General features: G+C 46.9%; 1 protein-coding gene across 1 annotated transcript; it reads left to right on the top strand.

Annotated features, from left to right (window-relative positions):
• Positions 1-8170: 8170 nt before the first annotated feature.
• On the top strand, positions 8171-9418 carry Actl9 (actin like 9). Its single transcript, XM_075977783.1, has one exon. The coding sequence runs from the start codon at positions 8171-8173 to the stop codon at positions 9416-9418; it is 1248 nt and encodes a 415-aa protein (XP_075833898.1).
• Positions 9419-18281: the final 8863 nt, after the last annotated feature.

Genomic DNA, 18281 nt, shown 5'->3' with positions numbered 1-18281 from the left:
TATAGTGGAGCGAGCGCATCGTACGCTCAAAGCCTATTTGCATAAAACAAAAAAGGGGGAATATGGCTCCACCCCCAGAGATCATTTATCTTTTATTTTATACATTTTAAATTTTTTGACTGTTGATGCTCAATCTCATACCGCCGCTGACAGGCATTGGCGGCCAGATTCTTCCGGGATGCCTCATGTCAAATGGAAGAATCTATCAGATGGCACCTGGCATGGTCCAGATCCTGTACTGGTGTGGGGAAGAGGGGCTGTTTGTGTTTTCCCGCAGGATGCTGACAATCCAATATGGGTACCTGAGCGGCTGGTGCGTGCTGTGGATTTTCCTGTCCAGAAGCCTGAAGACAGGACAGAGCCGAGAGATCAAAGAGATTCTGGCTTGTCAACTGAAGAGTTGCGGGTTTCCTGAGGAGCTGGCTGTGGTGGTCCGAGTGCCAAGGATTGTTCCTCGCCCTTCTACCTATCTACCCATCCCATGATATCGGCAGCCACAGCTGTTGCTGCCATAGCAGCTAAAGCTGCTGGATTTTTCATTAGTCAGTCAGTTGCTTCCTGCTAGCACAAAGGATACCTTCTCAGGGCAGGTTGCAAATGCCGTAGCCATCCAAATTGAGCTAAATTTACAAATGAATATTGCAGTTAATTTTGCTCTTGGTTGTGGTTAAAGACCACTGCTAGATGTTACAGTAATAAGCTTATTGCTGTTGTTTACGGACCCTGAGGTGTACAATTTACAAATTGGCTCTTAAAATTATTCTAGTTAGCTATACCAGGGTTATTTTCACCAGCGCTGAGACCTTACTTAAAGGGCTCCAATTTGGGCAGAATTATTAAGGATTGAGCAAGCACAGTCTCCTTAAGGGATGCTTACATATGCTGGAGCATCATCTTCATGGTTATGATGCCAGAGCCAAAGGCAAGCTCAGGTCAATGTTGCCATGTGGCAAGTCCTCTTAGCTATTGCCCCAGAGAATCTTTCAGCACAAATCTGGCTGAACTCGGTGATGGATGACTAGTGAGCCAAAGACGGGAAAGGCTTTTGGGGGGCTGCCTCAACCTAAGACAGGAAATGTGTTTTGACCTGGATACTTTCCCATGACGGGTAAGGGGTATTGCCTGACGTCCAATGCCACCCAAGACAGGCCTAGTCATAATTTATACAAAAGGGGGACCTGTAGGGCCCTGGTCTCCCTTATTCCTGTGGTGCATTTGTGGGGACAGTTTATGATCAACTACTAAGCTTCCTGTGTGTTTCTGTGCTATGCCTGCCCCGCCTGGTGGTTAGCTGCAGGGCATTCACTCCATTGATAATATGATAATTTCCCACCTGCCTGGGTGGAGATCGTGGTTAGCTGCAGGGCATTCACTCCATTGATAATATGGTAATTTCCCACCTGCCTGGGCGGAGATCCTTGTGCTGCAGTCAGGTAGATAAAAACTCCCCCAACGCTGAATAAAGTGGCATTCGGCTGATCTCCTTCCGAATGACCCTGGTCTCTCTGTGTCTTCTTTTCAATCTCCAGGCCCTTGCCCGACTCGCGTTCGGTACAGTGGCGCGCGAACTGTACCGAGGGTGTAACACCAAATCGGGTGTTACATTACCCTCATGGTTTAGGTATCCAACTGGGCCAGTCATCAGTTCCCACAATGTATTCCCACAATTTCGGTGCCATCTTTACTCCAGCACATCTTGTAGGCAGCACAAACTGTAGGTCGAAAGTTTTGTGGCTTGATTGTTGTCTCAGTCCCTCTGATGGAAGTCTTACCAGGTTACAAGAGATGGCCAGTTCAAGCTCCATGTACCCCATTGCTAGGAGTCTTAGTTAGAGGGTCAGCCTCATGGGTTCCTGGGAGTTTACATTGCACTAAGATTCTAGCTCATTCCTGAGATGCACCCATATTTCAGTCGTCTCAGTACTCTCTCCCTCCACTCTCCTCCAACCGGATGCCTCCTGTTCCTATTCTCACTTCTACCGGTCACCTCCTCTCATCCACTGGTGATGTCTATTCTAATTCCCCTTCACAGTGAGAGCCATGCATCCTCTTGAGTCCTCCTTGTTTTTAGCATCCCAGGGTCTGCAGATTGCATGCAGTATGGTTATTCTTTATGGCAAATATCCACTTAAAAATGACTACAATGCCATGTTTGTCTTTCTAGGCCTGGGTTACCTCACTCAGAATGATCTTTTCCAGCTCCATCCCTTTGCCAATAAATTTCATGATGTCATTGATTTTAAGAACTGAGTAATACTCCAGTGTGTAAATGTACATTTTCTTTTTGTATTATTTTTTTAAAAAAATATTTTATTTTGCATATCAATCTCAGTTCCCCCTCCCTCCCCTCTCCTGTTCCCCCAACCTTCTCCCCATCCACTCCTCAGAGAAAGGAAGGCCTCCCACTGGGGAGTCAACAAAGTCTGTCATATCATGGTGAGACAGGACCAAGGTTCTCCCCTCTGTATCTAGGCTGAGCAAGGTATCCCTCCATAGGGAATGCACTCCAAAAAGCCAGTTCATGCACTAGAAATAAATCCAGGCCCCGCCACCAGTGGCCCTACAAAAACTGCCCAAGCCACACAACTGTCACCCATATTCAGAGGGCCAAGTTTGGTCTTATGCAGGTTCCCCAGCTGTCAGTCCAGAGTCAATGAACTCCCATTAGATTGTGTCAGCTGTGTCTGTGGGATTCCCCATCATGGTCTTGACCCCTTTGCTCATATTATTGCTCCTCCCTCTCTTTGACTGGACTCTGGGAGTGAATCTCTATATCTGCTTCCATCAGTTACTGAATGAAGGTTCTATGATGACATTTAAGGTAGTCATCAATCTGATTATAGGGGAAGATTTAGAATATTAGCTGGGGTCATCCTTGTGTATTCTCGGGAATTTCCCTAGTGCCAGGTTTCTTGCTAAGCTCCCTCTATCAAGACATCTCTTTCTTTGTTCTCTCTCTATCCTTCCCCAAACTCAACCATCCCATTCCCTCATCCTCCCCCCTTTCCTCCCTTCACTCACTCTCCCCCATGCTCCCAATTTACTCAGGAGATCTTGTCTATTTCTCCTTCCCAGGGGGATCCATGTATGTCTCTCTTATGGTCTTCTTTGTTACCTAGCTTCTTTGGGATTATGGACTGTAGGCCGGTTATCCTTTGCTTTATGTCTAAAACCCACTTATGTATGGCTTTTGAGTGTCTTTCTGGGTCTGAGTTACCTCATTCAGAATGGTTTTTTCTAGTTGCATTCATTTGTCTGCAAATTTCAAGATGCCATTGGTTTTTACCACAGAGTAGTACTCCATTGTGTAAATGTACCACATTTTCTTTATACATTCTTTAGTTGAGGGACATCTAGGTTGTTTCCAGGTTGTGGCTTTTGCAAACAATGTTGCTATAATCATAGGTGAGCAAGTAAGTGTCCTTGTGGTATGATTGAGCATCCATTGGGTATATGCCCAAGAGTGGTATAACTTGGTCCTGAAGTAGATAGTTTTCCAATTATCTGAGAAAGTGCCATATTGATCTCCAAAGTGCCTGTACAAGTTTTAGCTCCCAGCAGCTATGTAGGAGTGTTCACCTCACCTGCATGAGCTGTTGGCATGGTTTTAATTTGCGTTTCCCTGATGACTAAGGATGTTGAACTTCGCTTTAAGTAATTCTTGGCTATTTAATATTCCTATGTTGAATTGTCTGTTTAGTTTTGTACTCTATTTTTAATTGGATTATTTGGTTTGTTGTGGTCTAGTTTCTTGAGTTTTTTATATATTTTAGAAATCAACCCTCTGTCAAATGTGGAATTGGTGAAGATTTTTCACATTCTGTAGCTGCTGTTTTGTCCTACTGATGGTGTCCTTTGCCTTACAGAAGCTTCTCAGTTCCAGGAGGTCCTGTTTGTTAATTATCAGTCTCAGTGCCTGCACTATTGGGGTCCTGTTCAGGACATTGTCTCCTGTGCCAGTGCATTCAAGACTATTCCCCACTTGTTCTTCTATCAGGTTCAGTGTATCTGGCTTTACGCTGAGGTCTTCAATTCACTTGGACGTGTTTTGTGCATGGTGATAGATATAGATCTATTTGCATTCTTCTACATACTAACATCCAGTTTGACCAGCACTATTCATTGAAATTTTTTTCCATAGTATATATTTGACTTCATCAAAAATCAAGTGTCTATAGGTGTGTGGATTTACCTCTGGGTATTCAGTTTGATTCCATTGGCCAACCTGTCTGTTTTTATGCCATGCAGTTTTTATTACTATTGTTCTGTTATAGAGCATAAAAGAAATGGATAAATTTCTAGATTCAACCAAACCACCAAAATTCAACCAAGAAAGAATCAGCAACCTAAACAGACCCAATACCAAAACCAGGGAAAGACACACAATAAAAAAAGAAAGCTACAGGCCTATATTGCTGATGCACATAGACTCAAAAATGTTCAATAAAATACTTGCATATAGAATACACACATACATCAAAAACATTAATCACTGTTTCAAAGATGGCTTTATCTCTAAAATTTGGGGATGGTGATGATCCTAGTTATTTATATAATAAATCACATAAATGTACTTAAGACAAAAATCACATGATCTTCTCAAAAGATAAAAAACCTTTGACAAAATCTAAGTTGCCTTCTTGTAAAAGTTACACAGAATGTAGGGCTAGAGGAATATCCATAAACATATTAAAAAATCTATATATGAAAGACAGTGAATGTCTCCCTAAATGAAGAAGAAATTGAGACAATTCTACTGAAATCAGGAGTGAGAGTGGGCTGTCCACTATCCAGAACCCTTCAAAACATTTTGCTTTAAACCAGAAGCATTAAGGCAAGAGAGGAAAATAAAGGGATACATATAGGGAAAGAAAAAAAATCAAACTATCCCTATTTGTAGATGATATGAGATCCCAAAAAGTCTACTAGAAAACTTCAAGAAACAATAAACAAAGTCATAAATGTGGCAGAATATAGAATCAATTTTCAGGAATCAATAGTTTTTCTATATAGCAACCACAAACATACAGATAAGGTGGTCACTTGCACTCCCATCCACAATATCCTCCAGGAAAACAGCTAGGTACACTCAAGGAAGCAAAGGACCTCCACAGTCACAATTTCAGTCTCTGGGAAAGGGATACAGAGATGCTAGGAAGAAGCTGCGGTAGCATGGTCCAAGAGTGGAAGCTGTTTAAGGAGACGTGTGAGAGCTTTGAGAAAACTCCAAGAAAACAAGAGTCTTTTGACCTCTGTTCCCCCAAATCATGGCCATAGTAGGGAATTGGGGGACACTAGAGAAGGATACAGCAGGGGACAAGTGTTCTAATCGATGAATTGGGAAAAGGGTTCTAAGGAGATGAAGAGAGATAAATACAGAAAAAGAGGAAGATGGTAAAATAGCAGTGAGGGCATCTAGAAGACATAAGGAACCATACTATTAACTGTTTTCCTAAGTAAATATTTTTAAAACATCTTAAGATCATGGGCAGTAGAACTGGCAAGACTGCTCAGTGAGTAAAGAGGCTTGCCTCCAAATCTCATGACCTGGATTAGATCGCTGGGTCCCACATAGTAGAATGAAAAACCAACTCCAACCCATTGTCTTCTCCTCTGCACTTGCCAGGGAGACTCTCATACCAAAAAAAAAAGTAAACAAAGATGTAATCATTTTTTAAACCTATAAAGTTGATTTTAACCCAGTTAAACAAATGCAATTTAATAAATAAAATGTAGGACACAAAGGTGAGCAGAGAAATTGCATGGTCATCTCAGTACTAAAAAAACAAAGGCACATAGCTCGACAAAATAACCTGTAGACAATGTGAGACTGACAGGAAAATTCTAAACATGTCTTTTTAGGTGAGTGAGGCTGCTGAGATGATCAAAGCACCTGTTGCTCGCTGACGACCAGAGTTGAATCCCTGGACTGCACAGTGGGAGGAGGGGACTGTGACTTGGGTCCCTGGACTGCACAGTGGGAGGAGGGGACTGTGACTTGGGTCCCTGGAACGCACAGTGGGAGGAGGGGACTGTGACTTGGGTCCCTGGACTGCACAGTGTGGGAGGGGACTGTGACTTGGGTCCCTGGAACGCACAGTGGGAGGAGGGGACTGTGACTTGGGTCCCTGGACTGCACAGTGTGGGAGGGGACTGTGACTTGGGTCCCTGGACTGCACAGTGTGGGAGAGGGCTGTGACTTGGGTCCCTGGACTGCACAGTGTGGGAGGGGACTGTGACTTGGGTCCCTGGACTGCACAGTGTGGGAGAGGACTGACTTTGGCCTGCGTAGGTTCCCCCTCACTGCCTTTCAGCTATTACTGAATTTACAATCTTCTTTTGTGTGTACAAACATTTTTGCTGCATGTATGTCTGTGAAGCACATGTCAGAAGAGGTGTTAGATCCCCCGAAACAGTGGGACTGGTTCAGAGGTTTAGTCCATTATCATCATGGCAGAAAGCAAGGCAGTATGCAGGCAGACATGGGCTGAAGAAGGAGCTGAGAGTTGTTACATCTTGATCCACAGAGAGACAGAGCCAACAGGCCGGGACTGAGCACACTCGCAGTGACACACTTTCTCCAGCAAGGTCACACCTCCTACTAGCGCCATCCATGTGAGGCTGTGGAGACGTTGTCATTCAGACCACTGCAGTTCCCACGGACCGCTGCAGTTCCCACGCCAGCTTCACTTCCAGTCTCTTCTATTGGAACTTTCTTCAAAGTTTTTATTCATCAATCTATTTATTTTACACCCCAGTCATAGCCTGTCCCCATTCCCTCCTCCCAATCCCTTTCCCCCATCCCCTCCTCTTCCATCTCCATCCAGGACAGGACTCATCTCCTATGGGTATCAATAAAATGTGGCATATCTTCAAGGTGCAGTAAGGCTAAGCACCTTCCCATGTGCCGAGGCTGGGCAAGGTGACCCAGTATGTGGAGTAGGGTCACAAAAGCCAGGAAGAGTTGGAGACAGTTCCTGTTCCCATTGTTAGCAGTCCCACAAGAGGACACAACTGTAACAGAAGCAGAATGCCTACGTCAGTCTCATGCAGGCTCCCTGGTTGTCAGTTCAAACTCTGCAAGCCCCTACGAGCCCATGTTAGTTGATTGTGTGAGCCTTGACTCTGACACCTACACTCCTTTCTCCTCCTCCGCAGGATTCCTGAACTCCATCTAATGTTTCACTGTGCATCTCTACATCTGCCTCCATCAATTGCTGGATGACGCTTCTCTGATGACGATTGTCAGGCACCGATCTGGTCACAGGATATGGCCGGTTCAGGCTACTTATCCGCTATTGCTTAGTCTAAGCTGGAATTCTCCCCGTAGATCCCTGGGAGATTCCCCTACCCCAGGCTTGACCACAGCAATTCTTATAAGGAAAACATTTCACTGGGGTAGCCTGCCTACAATTTCAGAGGTTCAGTCCATAATCATCGTGATGGGAAACATGGCGGCATGCGGGCAGACATGATGCTAACTTCCTGTTGGCTTGCAGGCAACAGGAAGTCAACTGACACACTGGGCAGTTTCCTGAGCATAGGAAACCTCAAAACCCACATCCACAGTGACCCACTTTCTCTAACAAAGCCACACCTCCTAATTGTGCCACTCCATATGTGGCCAATTACATTCAAACTGCCCCAAAAAGGAAGAAAGAAAACAAAAGGAAGAAAGTCAGACAGTAATCTTGATCACTCAGGGTTTCAGATAGAAACATCTACACAAGCAGGAATCCTTAAATATAGGAAGCTTCTGCATCAGAATTTGCCAGATGGAGACATTTTTACCCTTTAGGTATAACCCCTATCCATGTGCCTGTAAACAATGCCCACACATCCACACTCCTGTAAGCAGCCCCAGTTAAACTCACTGTTTGACCAAACTAGATGAGTAGAATCTCTTCTTCTCGCTCTATCTCTTATAAACAGACATTTCTCCCAGGTGAAGTTCATACAAGAAGTTCCCCATGCCTTCCCCCAACCCATCTCAACCCACTACAACCCTGCATTGTGAAGTAAGCAGGCATAGTGACATCACAGGCCACCACCGTCCTATCCTCTTTCTCTCTTCTGGCCACCCTGGGCCTTGATTAGTCTTTTCTATGGGCACCCCAAAGAGAGGAGGTTCACCTTGTCATCAAACAGCCTCATCAGGCCACCTACAGCCATGAATGTCAGTGGGCACCCAATGCCTCCGCCCTCTCCAGAGACTTCTAGGCCTCTTGCCCTGAACACCAGCACACTCCTGGTGAACAAGAGTCTACAGCAGGATTCCCTCAACATGGTTGGTGCCAGACTCCCACCAAAGACAGGTGCTGTGGTCATTGACATGGGCTCAGGCACCTGTAAGGTGGGCTTTGCAGGACATTCCCAACCCACCTACACCGTGGCCACCATCCTGGGTTGCCAGCCCAAGAAACAGGCTACCAAGAGCAGGTCAGAGCTGGAAACTTTTATTGGGGAGGCAGCCCGCTCCCGCCCAGAGCTGAGGTTGGTGAAACCCATCCGCAACGGCATTGTGGTGGACTGGGAAGCCGCCGAACTAATCTGGCGACACATCCTGGAACATGATCTCAGAGTGGCCACCGAGGACCACCCTCTACTGTTCTCAGATCCACCTTTCAGCCCCGTCACTAATCGTGAGAAACTAGTAGAAGTGGCCTTTGAGTCTCTGCGTTCCCCAGCCATATATGTGGCATCTCAATCTGTATTGTCAGTCTATGCCCATGGGCGTGTTAACGGACTTGTTGTGGACACTGGCCATGGAGTCAGCTATACAGTGCCGGTCGTTCAGGGATACAACCTACCCCATGCCATCCAACGCTTGGACCTGGCCGGCAACCATCTTACAGCCTTCCTAGCAGAGATGCTTCTGGGTTCTGGCTTCTCATTGCGACAAGAGGACCTGGACTTGGTGGAGAACATCAAACACCAGTACTGTTATTTGGCCTCAGATTTCCAAAAGGAGCAGGCTCGTCTGGATCAGGAGTGCAAGCAGACCCTGAAGCTGCCGGATGGACGGACGGTCACTCTGGGAAAGGAGTTATTCCAGTGCCCAGAGCTCCTATTTCATCCCCCAGAGATACCAGGCCTGTCGCCCATGGGCCTCCCAGCCATGGCTGAACAGAGCCTCATCAAGGTGCCTCAGGAGCTTCGGTCCCATGTGGCCCAGAATGTGCTTCTGTGTGGAGGTTCCTCCCTCTTCACTGGCCTGGAGGGTCGCTTCAGGGCAGAGCTCCTGCGCTCTCTGCCACCTGAGGACCACGTGGTGGTGATGGCACAGCCCAACAGGAACCTCTCAGTGTGGATCGGAGGCTCCATTCTGGCCTCGTTGCATGCTTTCCAGTCCTGCTGGGTCCTGCGGGAACAGTATGAGGAAAGGGGACCTCAGGTCGTATACCGAAAATGTTATTAACAGGGTCAAGGAGGAAAGGGCTGAGTAAGTAAAGATTTCTTGCCAAGCAAACTCAGTCCTGTTGCCTTCCAGATCTATCCCAAGCTCTAAGGCCCGCCCACCCAGACGATGCATTACGTCACTGGCCTCCAACCTCCAACTGAGCCTCAACCCCTGCCCTCCCATCTCCAACCCCTCATGCCCCTTGTTTCTTCTCCTCCAAACATTCCTGACAGGAAATTACTTTAGTATCTATGACCATCCTTCTGAGAGACCCTAATTCTAGTCCCTTAAATATATTTCTCTCAAAACAAACCCTAAAACAACATCGTCTTTTAGTCCTATCAACCTACATTCCAGGGAGCTGCAGCCTGTCCATCTGACATCCTCAGATGGGAGAAAGCAAACAGACACACCTAAACATTGCCAAGATAACCTCAGAATCACACACATGCGTGTGCACGCACACACACACACAGAGTCCTCCCAAAATCTCCATGAACTATTAAGGGGCCTTAGGTTATTCCCCTTGATATACTTCCTCAACCCCTCCAAACCATTCCCCCAAAAAGTCTTCACAAGATGTCTACGTACCACACCCCAGAATTCTTCCAAGAATACTCCACCTCTACTCACCGTCCATGGCTACACCCTTATTTGTACATGTGTACAATGTGTCTTCATATCTGCTCCCCCAGTTCCCCTCCAGTGCCTCCCAGAGCCCTCCACCACATCCTCCTTCCAACCTCTTAGCATCTTTTCATAGCCCATTGAGTCCACTGAGTCAATGCTGGCCAAGTCTGCCTGAGTGTGGAACTGTCCACTGTCGTGTAGGCGTCCTAGCAGAGAACACTTTGCTGAAAAATAAACTCGTTCTATCTAAGGTTCCTCAACTTAGGGGCGGGGCTGCGTGAGCCCCCTCTTCCATCTATTCTGGAATGTTGGATGGCTTGATATTGCATAGGTCCTGTGTAGACAACCACAGCTGCTGCAATGGCTCTGATATGTCTGGTCTCTGCACCCTGACCATCTTCCGGGTCTCTGCATTGCTTGCCATTCACTGCAAAGCAAATCTCTGCTGAGGAACTAAAGCTGCACCAGTCTGTCAGCACTGGTGTGGGCCTGACTCTCAGCTAACCACACCCTTCCTTCTCTCCCGACTCCACAGAGGAATACTAAATTTCCATCCACCATGTTCAAGATCTCCCTTAAATGACCTACTTAGTAAAGGATTCCCTGGCATCTAAAACTCATCCCTCAAACTCTCCCCTTCCCATCATGGGGTAACTCTCCAGACCTTGCCCTCACAGTCCTGTAATCAGAGTGTCTCACAGTTCATCTCCATCAATACGCCCAAAAGACACCAAGACCCCAGATCTTAGAGTGGTTCCTACTGCTCAAAGCTGACGTAACTGTTTCCACCAGGAACAGAACCACATGGCCACATTACAAGGATGCTTTCAGACTCTATTCCTCCCCCATCACATCCTCCCAGAAAGACCCTGAAACCCCAGATTTGGGTCATAATACGTATGCACTTGAGGAGCACCCTTTGCTGAACCTATGAACAACTACTAAGCCCTCTTCTGTGTTATAATCTCCCAACCGCTTCCCCATGGCCTGTCTCCAAAGACACTCTTCCAGGGTCTCCCATGTTGACCCCCAGAACACCCTTCTCAGGAACTTCTACATGTTTTCTGGAACTCACCACGTGACCAATTCCCAGTTGCCCTGTTACTAGCCCAGACTAGGATATCAATGGACAGCAAGGTCGTCAAGGGCGATCCACTAAACTATACCTCAGGCAGATGTTCCAGTGAGAAACACCTGGACAAGGGCTCCCTTCATCTGCCCGTATACATGTCTCTAAAGGAGTTGTCCCAGTGAGTCCCAGCCCCATGTCCTCTCATTCACTCAAAGCTGAACACCAGGACTTTAGATCGATGCTCAGTCTGTGACTTCAACACAGCCTCAGGGAATTTCTCTGCCCTGGGACGCTGAGGCCTCTCCAGCCCAGCTGTGTTCTCACTAAGCCTGCAGTAGGAACCCAGTTTGTCCCCAGAAGCACCTGGAGTCCACTCTGGAGGTAGGACCTTGCGCACCCAGTCCTCAGTAGAGATTAAGGGACATCAAGACCCAACCAGAAACAGGGGACGTGTGTCCAGTTTGTTTTTACAATAAACAGATTTCGCTGGAGAATATACAAGTCTATTCCAGGCCTTCGTAACCCTCAGCTCCAAGTATCATTCTCTCATAGGCCACTGCCTAGCTGCTCACATGTGTGTCTCTGTGTCTGCCAACATCCCGAACAGCTTTTGTCTTGTCTGTGGTTGCGTGCCTGTGCATGTGTGGTGTACACGCACCTGTGTGCAGGAACTAGAGGAGGCTGTTGGATGTCCATTGCTATCATTCTCTGCCTTGCTCCTTTGAAGCAGGGCTTCTCACTGAACCTGGAGCAGCACCAGCAAGGGTGGCGGGCAGCAGACTGGCAGCCTCAGCAATCCTCCTGCCTCCCCATCCACACTCCCAGCACTGGGCTTAGAGACCAGTGAATCCTGGGAAGCTTTTTATTTTGTTTTTCTTTTTCTTTCTATTTTCTAGAAAGAGTTTTTTCTGTGTAGTCCTGGCTGTCCTGGAACTCACCCTGTAGCCCAGGCTGGCCTCAAACTCAAGTATCTGCCTGCTTTTGCCTCCTGAGTGTTGGAATTAAAGTCATATGCTACCATGCCCAACAATGCTGAGAGTTTAACTCGGGTCCCTACATTTATACAGCAGCATTTACAACAAGCATTCTTACTCCCAGCTGCGGTGCTGTTTTTAAAATGGGGTCTCATATTCTCCAAAGTACTCCACACATCCTACACAGCACACAAACTACAACATTCACACACGTAACACTCAACACTCCTCCCACACACATCACATACATCACACACATGTACAAATATCACGCGCAGCACATTCACACACACGTCTTTTCTGTTCCCTAACTCTCCTGGAATGATTCTATTTTTATGGGCATTGGTGGTTTGCCTGCGTGTATGCCAGTGAGAGAATCTTGGGTCCCATAGAACTGTGGTACAGACCATTGTAAGCCACCATGTGGGTGCAGGGAATTGAATCCAGGTCCTCTGGAACAGCAGCCAGTGCTTCCAACCACTGAGCCCTCTGCAGGCCCCCAACACCACTCTTGCATGGTAATTTTCCAGAATATAAATACGTATATTTGTGGAGCAGTCTAACTTAGCCCACAAATCAGCCATCAGAAAACAGGTGCACAGAGAGAACATTAAGTATTTGTCTTTATGAGTCTGGGTTACCTCGCTTAGTATCTTTTCTAGCTCTACCCATTTTCTTAGAAATTTCATGGCTTTATTTCTATGCTGAATAAAAGACCACAAACAGGTAAAAAGGGAGCCAGGTGGGGCAGGGAATCAGCCAAAACTTAGCATGAAACGGCCTTCAGGAAATCTGCTCCTTTGTATGCTGCTTTTTTCTTCTTTTCCCCTTTCCCCTCTTTTATTAAATATAGATTCTTTTTTCATACAGTTTATCCTGATTACAGTTTCTCCTCCCTTGGCTCCTCACAGCTCCTCCCACCTCCACTCCATCCAAACCTGCCTCCCATTAGAAGAGAACAGGTTTCTAGGAGGGAACACAAAACATAATGAAATAAAATATAATAAGCCCAAACAGGTATGCTAATCTTTCAATGAGAACAAAATGTCATTGATTTTTAAGAAGAAAAAAGTAGAGGGAGGGAGGAAGGGAGGGAGGGAGGGAGAAGAGAAGATGAAAAGATGAGGAGATGGGGAGATGAAAAGATGGGAGAGAGGACGGCAGGACCAGGTTCATTGTTTCTCATGCTCAACTAAGAATTGAGGCTTACCCTCAATCTGCCAGGTTACCAAGCAGAGAGCAGGCACTTTTTTGTTCTTCCCACCAGGGGGCAGCACCTTCAAGTTCAAAAAGACCATGGTAACTGCCCTTAACACTGTGCTTCTCAACCATCCTAAAGCTGTGACCTTTTAATACATGCAGTGGTGACCCCCCCCATAAAAATATTTCCATTACTACTTCATAACTGTAATTTTCTACTGTTATGGATCATAATGTAAATATCTGGTTTTCCAATTAACCCCAGCAGCCCCCTGTGAAAGGGTCGTTTGTGGGTCCCAGCCCATGGTTTGAGAACACAAACCTTTTACACACAGGATCACAGGCAAGAGCAGTGACATCAGGAGAGAATTCTTCCAAACGAGAAGAGAGCGGGTAGTGAGAAAAGGGGAGAGGGATGGAGAGGAAGAGGGAGGCTGAGAAGGGGACACAGAGGAAGACAGAATGAAAACCAGAACTGAAGTTGGGGGATGGGCGTGCTGGGTTCAGGAAGAAAGGGAGGGGTGGGAGTAGAATGGGGTATGGATTCCATCAAAATTGTGTGTGTGTCTGAAATTATCAGACAACAAAAAGAAAATAGGCTGTCTCAGATGCCACAGGAAGTGGGGAGTGTGCAGAAAACCCCCTTCCCCCAGTCTACTAGGACACCCACAGATCCTCATTCAAACCAAAGTGAGACTTCCCTCAACTCTAATAATTCTCTGGGTCAGAACATTCATCTACAACCCTCCAGAGACGGGGCATCCCATTTACATACTCCCAGTGACAAACTCTGACCCCCTCGTGTGAACCCTTGGACTCCACACAGCACCAGGACCTAAGCCGGTTTATCCAGAAAACTCTCAGAGCTGCCACACACACACACACATGCGCGCGCGCGCTAGAGCCCTGGTTAAAGTCATTCACAAACATGCGTTCATCACACACAGTGATCTAAGGAAAATCAAGTCAAGACATGGAGTCTCTGCCTTCCAAGTCCTTGTGACAGGGACGCTGTTTAGACTTATTTTCTCCAACTTCCAGTTAACCTGGCATCTGTCCCTTTCACAGATCCCCAAGTCTTTTCTTTCTGAAGACCCCAGAATCCATCCTCTCTCTCTCTCCAGCCTTCTGATCTCAGCCCAGCCTCTTGTCTTGTAGGAACCTTCGAGAGTGTGTGTGTTTGTGTGTCGTGTGTGTGTGATATATGAATGTGTAGGTGTGGGGGTGCACACACTTGTGAACTTGTCTGCAGAGGACAGAGACATTGGGTGTCCTGTTCTATCACTCGTTGACTTCTTCCCTTGAAATGTGGTCTCTTGCTGAATCTGAAGCTTGTCATTTCTGCTGGGCTGACTGGCCAGCGAGCTCCCAGGATCTGCCCATGCCCTGCCTCCCAGTGCTGGGTTACAGGCACTCACCACCACGCAGTGCGGTGGTTACATGGGGACTGTCATGTTAGCATAGTAAGCAAGCATTCTTCCCCACTGAGCCACCTTCTCAGCCCTTGAGCCTTCTCTTAGGACCCTGCTTGCTACATGGGAAACCAATACAAAGCACTTAAAAATCCTAAGTCGGACATATTGTTCTTGCTCAGAACTTCCCGTGACATTTGATCACATGCAAACCAAGTTCTGCCCATCTTGCTACACCTCTCTGTGACTGTTCTTCCAACCCCTCTACTAAGTCATGCTTGCACTTTTTCTTCTGGTATATAGGGTGCATGCACCCCTTCAGTTCATCTTGGAATCTTCACCCTAAGAACCTTTGAAGGTGACCTTTTGGAACACAGGAGATATGGTTAAAGGAGTGCACTAGGGTGTGCCCTAGTTCAATCTGACTGGATGGCGACCTAGGAAAAGATTAGGCTGTGTGTCATGGTGTAGTTCAGGACAGATGGAGGCAGAGGACCAGAGTTCAAAGTCATCCTTGTCTACATAGCCTAAGGCTAGCCTGGGCCCAAAAGGAGGAAGGGGTGAGCCAGATGACTCCCTTAGTAAAAACTTGCCTCACAATAATGAGGACCTGAGTTTGGATCCCCAGAGCCCAGGGAAAGAGAGATGAGGGAGGAAGAGGAGAGAGAGAGAGAGAGAGAGAGAGAGAGAGAGAATAAAGAAAAAAGAAAGAAGGGAAAGAGAAAGAAAGAAGAAAGAAGAGGGAGGGAGAGGGAGAAAGGAAGGAAGGAAGGAAGAAAGAAAAAGAAAGGGGGAAAAGAAAGAGAGAAGAATGGAGTTGCATATAATGGACATCCCTGTAATCTCAGCAATATTAAGATAGAAGGCAGAACAGGTGGATGACTGGAAGTTCCTAATATATGCGGCAAAGTTCCAGGTCAATAAGAGATCTTGTCTCAAGCAGAAAACACAAAAGGTGCTTAAGGACCAATCCTTAAGGTTTTCCTCCAGCCTCCACATGGAGGTTCATATGAGCACCCACACATACAAACAGAGACTCACTAAAATTAACAAGGAAATAAGTTCTGGGGAGACAGTCCATTGGTTAAAGTGCTTGCTGTTCTTCCAGAGGACCCAAGTGTTTCCCAGTACCCACCTTGATGTACACAACTGTCTAAAATTCCAGCTCCGGGGAGTCTGACACCATTTTCTGGCCTCTTAGCAACCCACACATCTGTGCACGTGAGTGTACTTAAAAATCAAATCTATTTGAGAAGTTGTACTGGCTGTGTATTTAAGTCTTTTTAACTTCCCTTGGTGTTGTTGATGCTATGAACCATGAAGCGAAGGGGAGACTTCACAGGACATCGCATCCTTTTCTAGGAAAGAAGCTCACCGGTTTCTGGTGGGCTTAGAAACTTGGGTTCTTTTGCTGCAGCTAAGATAAAACGCTCTGACAAAAGCAACTTAGGGAAGAAAGGATTTGTTTTTGCTGCCACAATCAGGAAACAGGATGTGCACAAGCTGCTGCTTAGCTGCCTCTCTCCATTGTCCAGCTGCCCTGCTGAGAACACAGTGTCAGTCAAGATCCTCCCCTACAGGCATGCGCAGAAGCCCTTCTCCCGGGTGATTCTAGGTTCTGTAAAGCTGATGCAGGATGGTTGTATCCTGCTGGGTGAACATATCGCTACATAATATCCTTGATTTGGAGATTAAGCATGGCTTAAGGAGTTACATCTGAGGATCAACTTGACAAGGGTGAATGTGTGCCAGTGAGCTCCATGTATCACACTGGCTGGCTTGTGCTACCCAGATGTTAGGTCAAATACTAGATGTTTCTGTGGAGATATTTTTAGGTAGAAGTAAGCTTCACATCAATAGAGTGAGCAATGTAGATGGTCATCCACAACAGGGCACACCTCATCTTAATAAAAGAGTCTCAGATGCAGGCAGCACTCCCTACTTCTTTGCAATATCCTTAGTAAAGTATTCTGGGAGGGGGGAGTGAGGGTGGATGGGAACAGGAGAAAGAGGAAGAAAAAAAGGAGCAGAATAGGAAAGGAAGAGGCAGGAAAGGATCTTGAAGCACATTTAATAAAAAAAAAAACTCATAGAGAGAAAGTGGGGTTCATCCTAAAGACCTGAAAAGCAAAGCGGTCAGCTTTTACTTCCACCGCAGTCCAAAATGGCGATCCTGCCTCCAGGAGTCTTAGAACGAGACTGAGACTGACAGCCGTTTCCTCCCATGCCTGGGATTAAAGGCATGCACCACCATGATTAAAAGCATGCACCACCTAGTCTCTATGGCCACTAGTGCCAGCCTCGTAGGAAGAACTCACGCATAGTACTGTAAGCCTGGTCAAAGCCCATTGCTATGAAGAGATCAAACCCAAGGAGAATCTCCTTCTGCTGCTCTGTTGAGTACACGTAGTGCCAAACGGCCTTCTGAGAGCCATTTATAGCCAGAAACTAGTGCTGCTCTCAGCCTGGGTCAGAGAAGCTTCACTCTGCAGCGTGAAATGGCCAATGCAAGGATTCAGAATGGATCACAGCACGAAAAATGGTGCCCTAACTAGGACACCGAAGTCACCCCTCCAAAGACCTGAAAACTGCAAAGAGAAGAGAATCAATTTCAGAGCTGGAGGGTAGGGAAGAGTGCCGCGAAGTGTCTTCAGGACATGGCGGAGGGTAGGGAAGAGTGCTGCGAAGTGTCTTCAGGACATGGCGGAGGGTAGGGAAGAGTGCCGCGAAGTGTCTTCAGGACATGGCGGAGGGTAGGGAAGAGTGCCGCGAAGTGTCTTCAGGACATGGTGTGGACACCGCACTCATGAGTTCACAGCAGCTAAGTTCTGTGCAGGAGACTGGGTCCATCAGCATTCCACCATGGTTAGGGAAGGAGCTCGCCAGACCCCACTTCTTCCTGAGGATCTGCTGACAGTTAACTGCTGTTGGGGGGATGGAGAGCGCTCTTCTTCAGGGGCATAGCCGCTGGCTAGTGGCCACCATTCCTGTAAATAACCTTCACTAACGCTAGTGCAAGCCACGGGAATTAAACTCCATGCGCCGCAGGAGAGCAAAGGTTCTGGGGACATGGGAGAGGATAATGGAATGGGAGGGCGAACGTGAGAGAAATACTGTACACACGTACAGACCCACCGGAAGCTGGAAGAATGAATGAATGAGGCTATTTACAAACGGACCTTTTCTGAGAACAAGGCATTAGAGACAAATTCTAAACATTGAAACACAGTCAGAGACTAGGGAAAGGCATTCCAGGCAGAGGGAACAAGTGGGAAGACCAGAAGCAGAAAAGGACTTGGACTCAGGACTCACTTCAGTCACGTGGGGTGAGGCAAGGCATGCTGCAGAAGAGCCTCCGTCTCCCCAGCTGTCGTGAGAATGACAATAAGGAAGTTCTGCCCAACAAATGCTAAGGTAGGGCCGGGAAGACAGCTCCTTAGAGTGCTTGCTGCCCACACAAGGCAGTAACCCCAGCACAGTCATGGGCAGAAACAGGAAGACGGCTTTGGCTTCCAGCCTCGCTCTAGCTTTGGTGAGAGTTCGTGTACCAATAAGGTGGAGAGTCATAGAGGACACTGCTGAGACTTCTCCTG

Source organism: Microtus pennsylvanicus, chromosome 6, assembly GCF_037038515.1.
Source record: "Microtus pennsylvanicus isolate mMicPen1 chromosome 6, mMicPen1.hap1, whole genome shotgun sequence".
NCBI lineage: Eukaryota > Metazoa > Chordata > Mammalia > Rodentia > Cricetidae > Microtus > Microtus pennsylvanicus.
This window is presented reverse-complemented; position numbering and strand designations above follow the sequence as displayed.

What these genes read in the sequence shown, in the direction of transcription:
- Actl9 (XM_075977783.1), top strand. Translation starts at nt 8,171, where the DNA reads ATGAATGTCAGTGGGCACCCAATGCCTCCGCCCTCTCCAGAGACTTCT.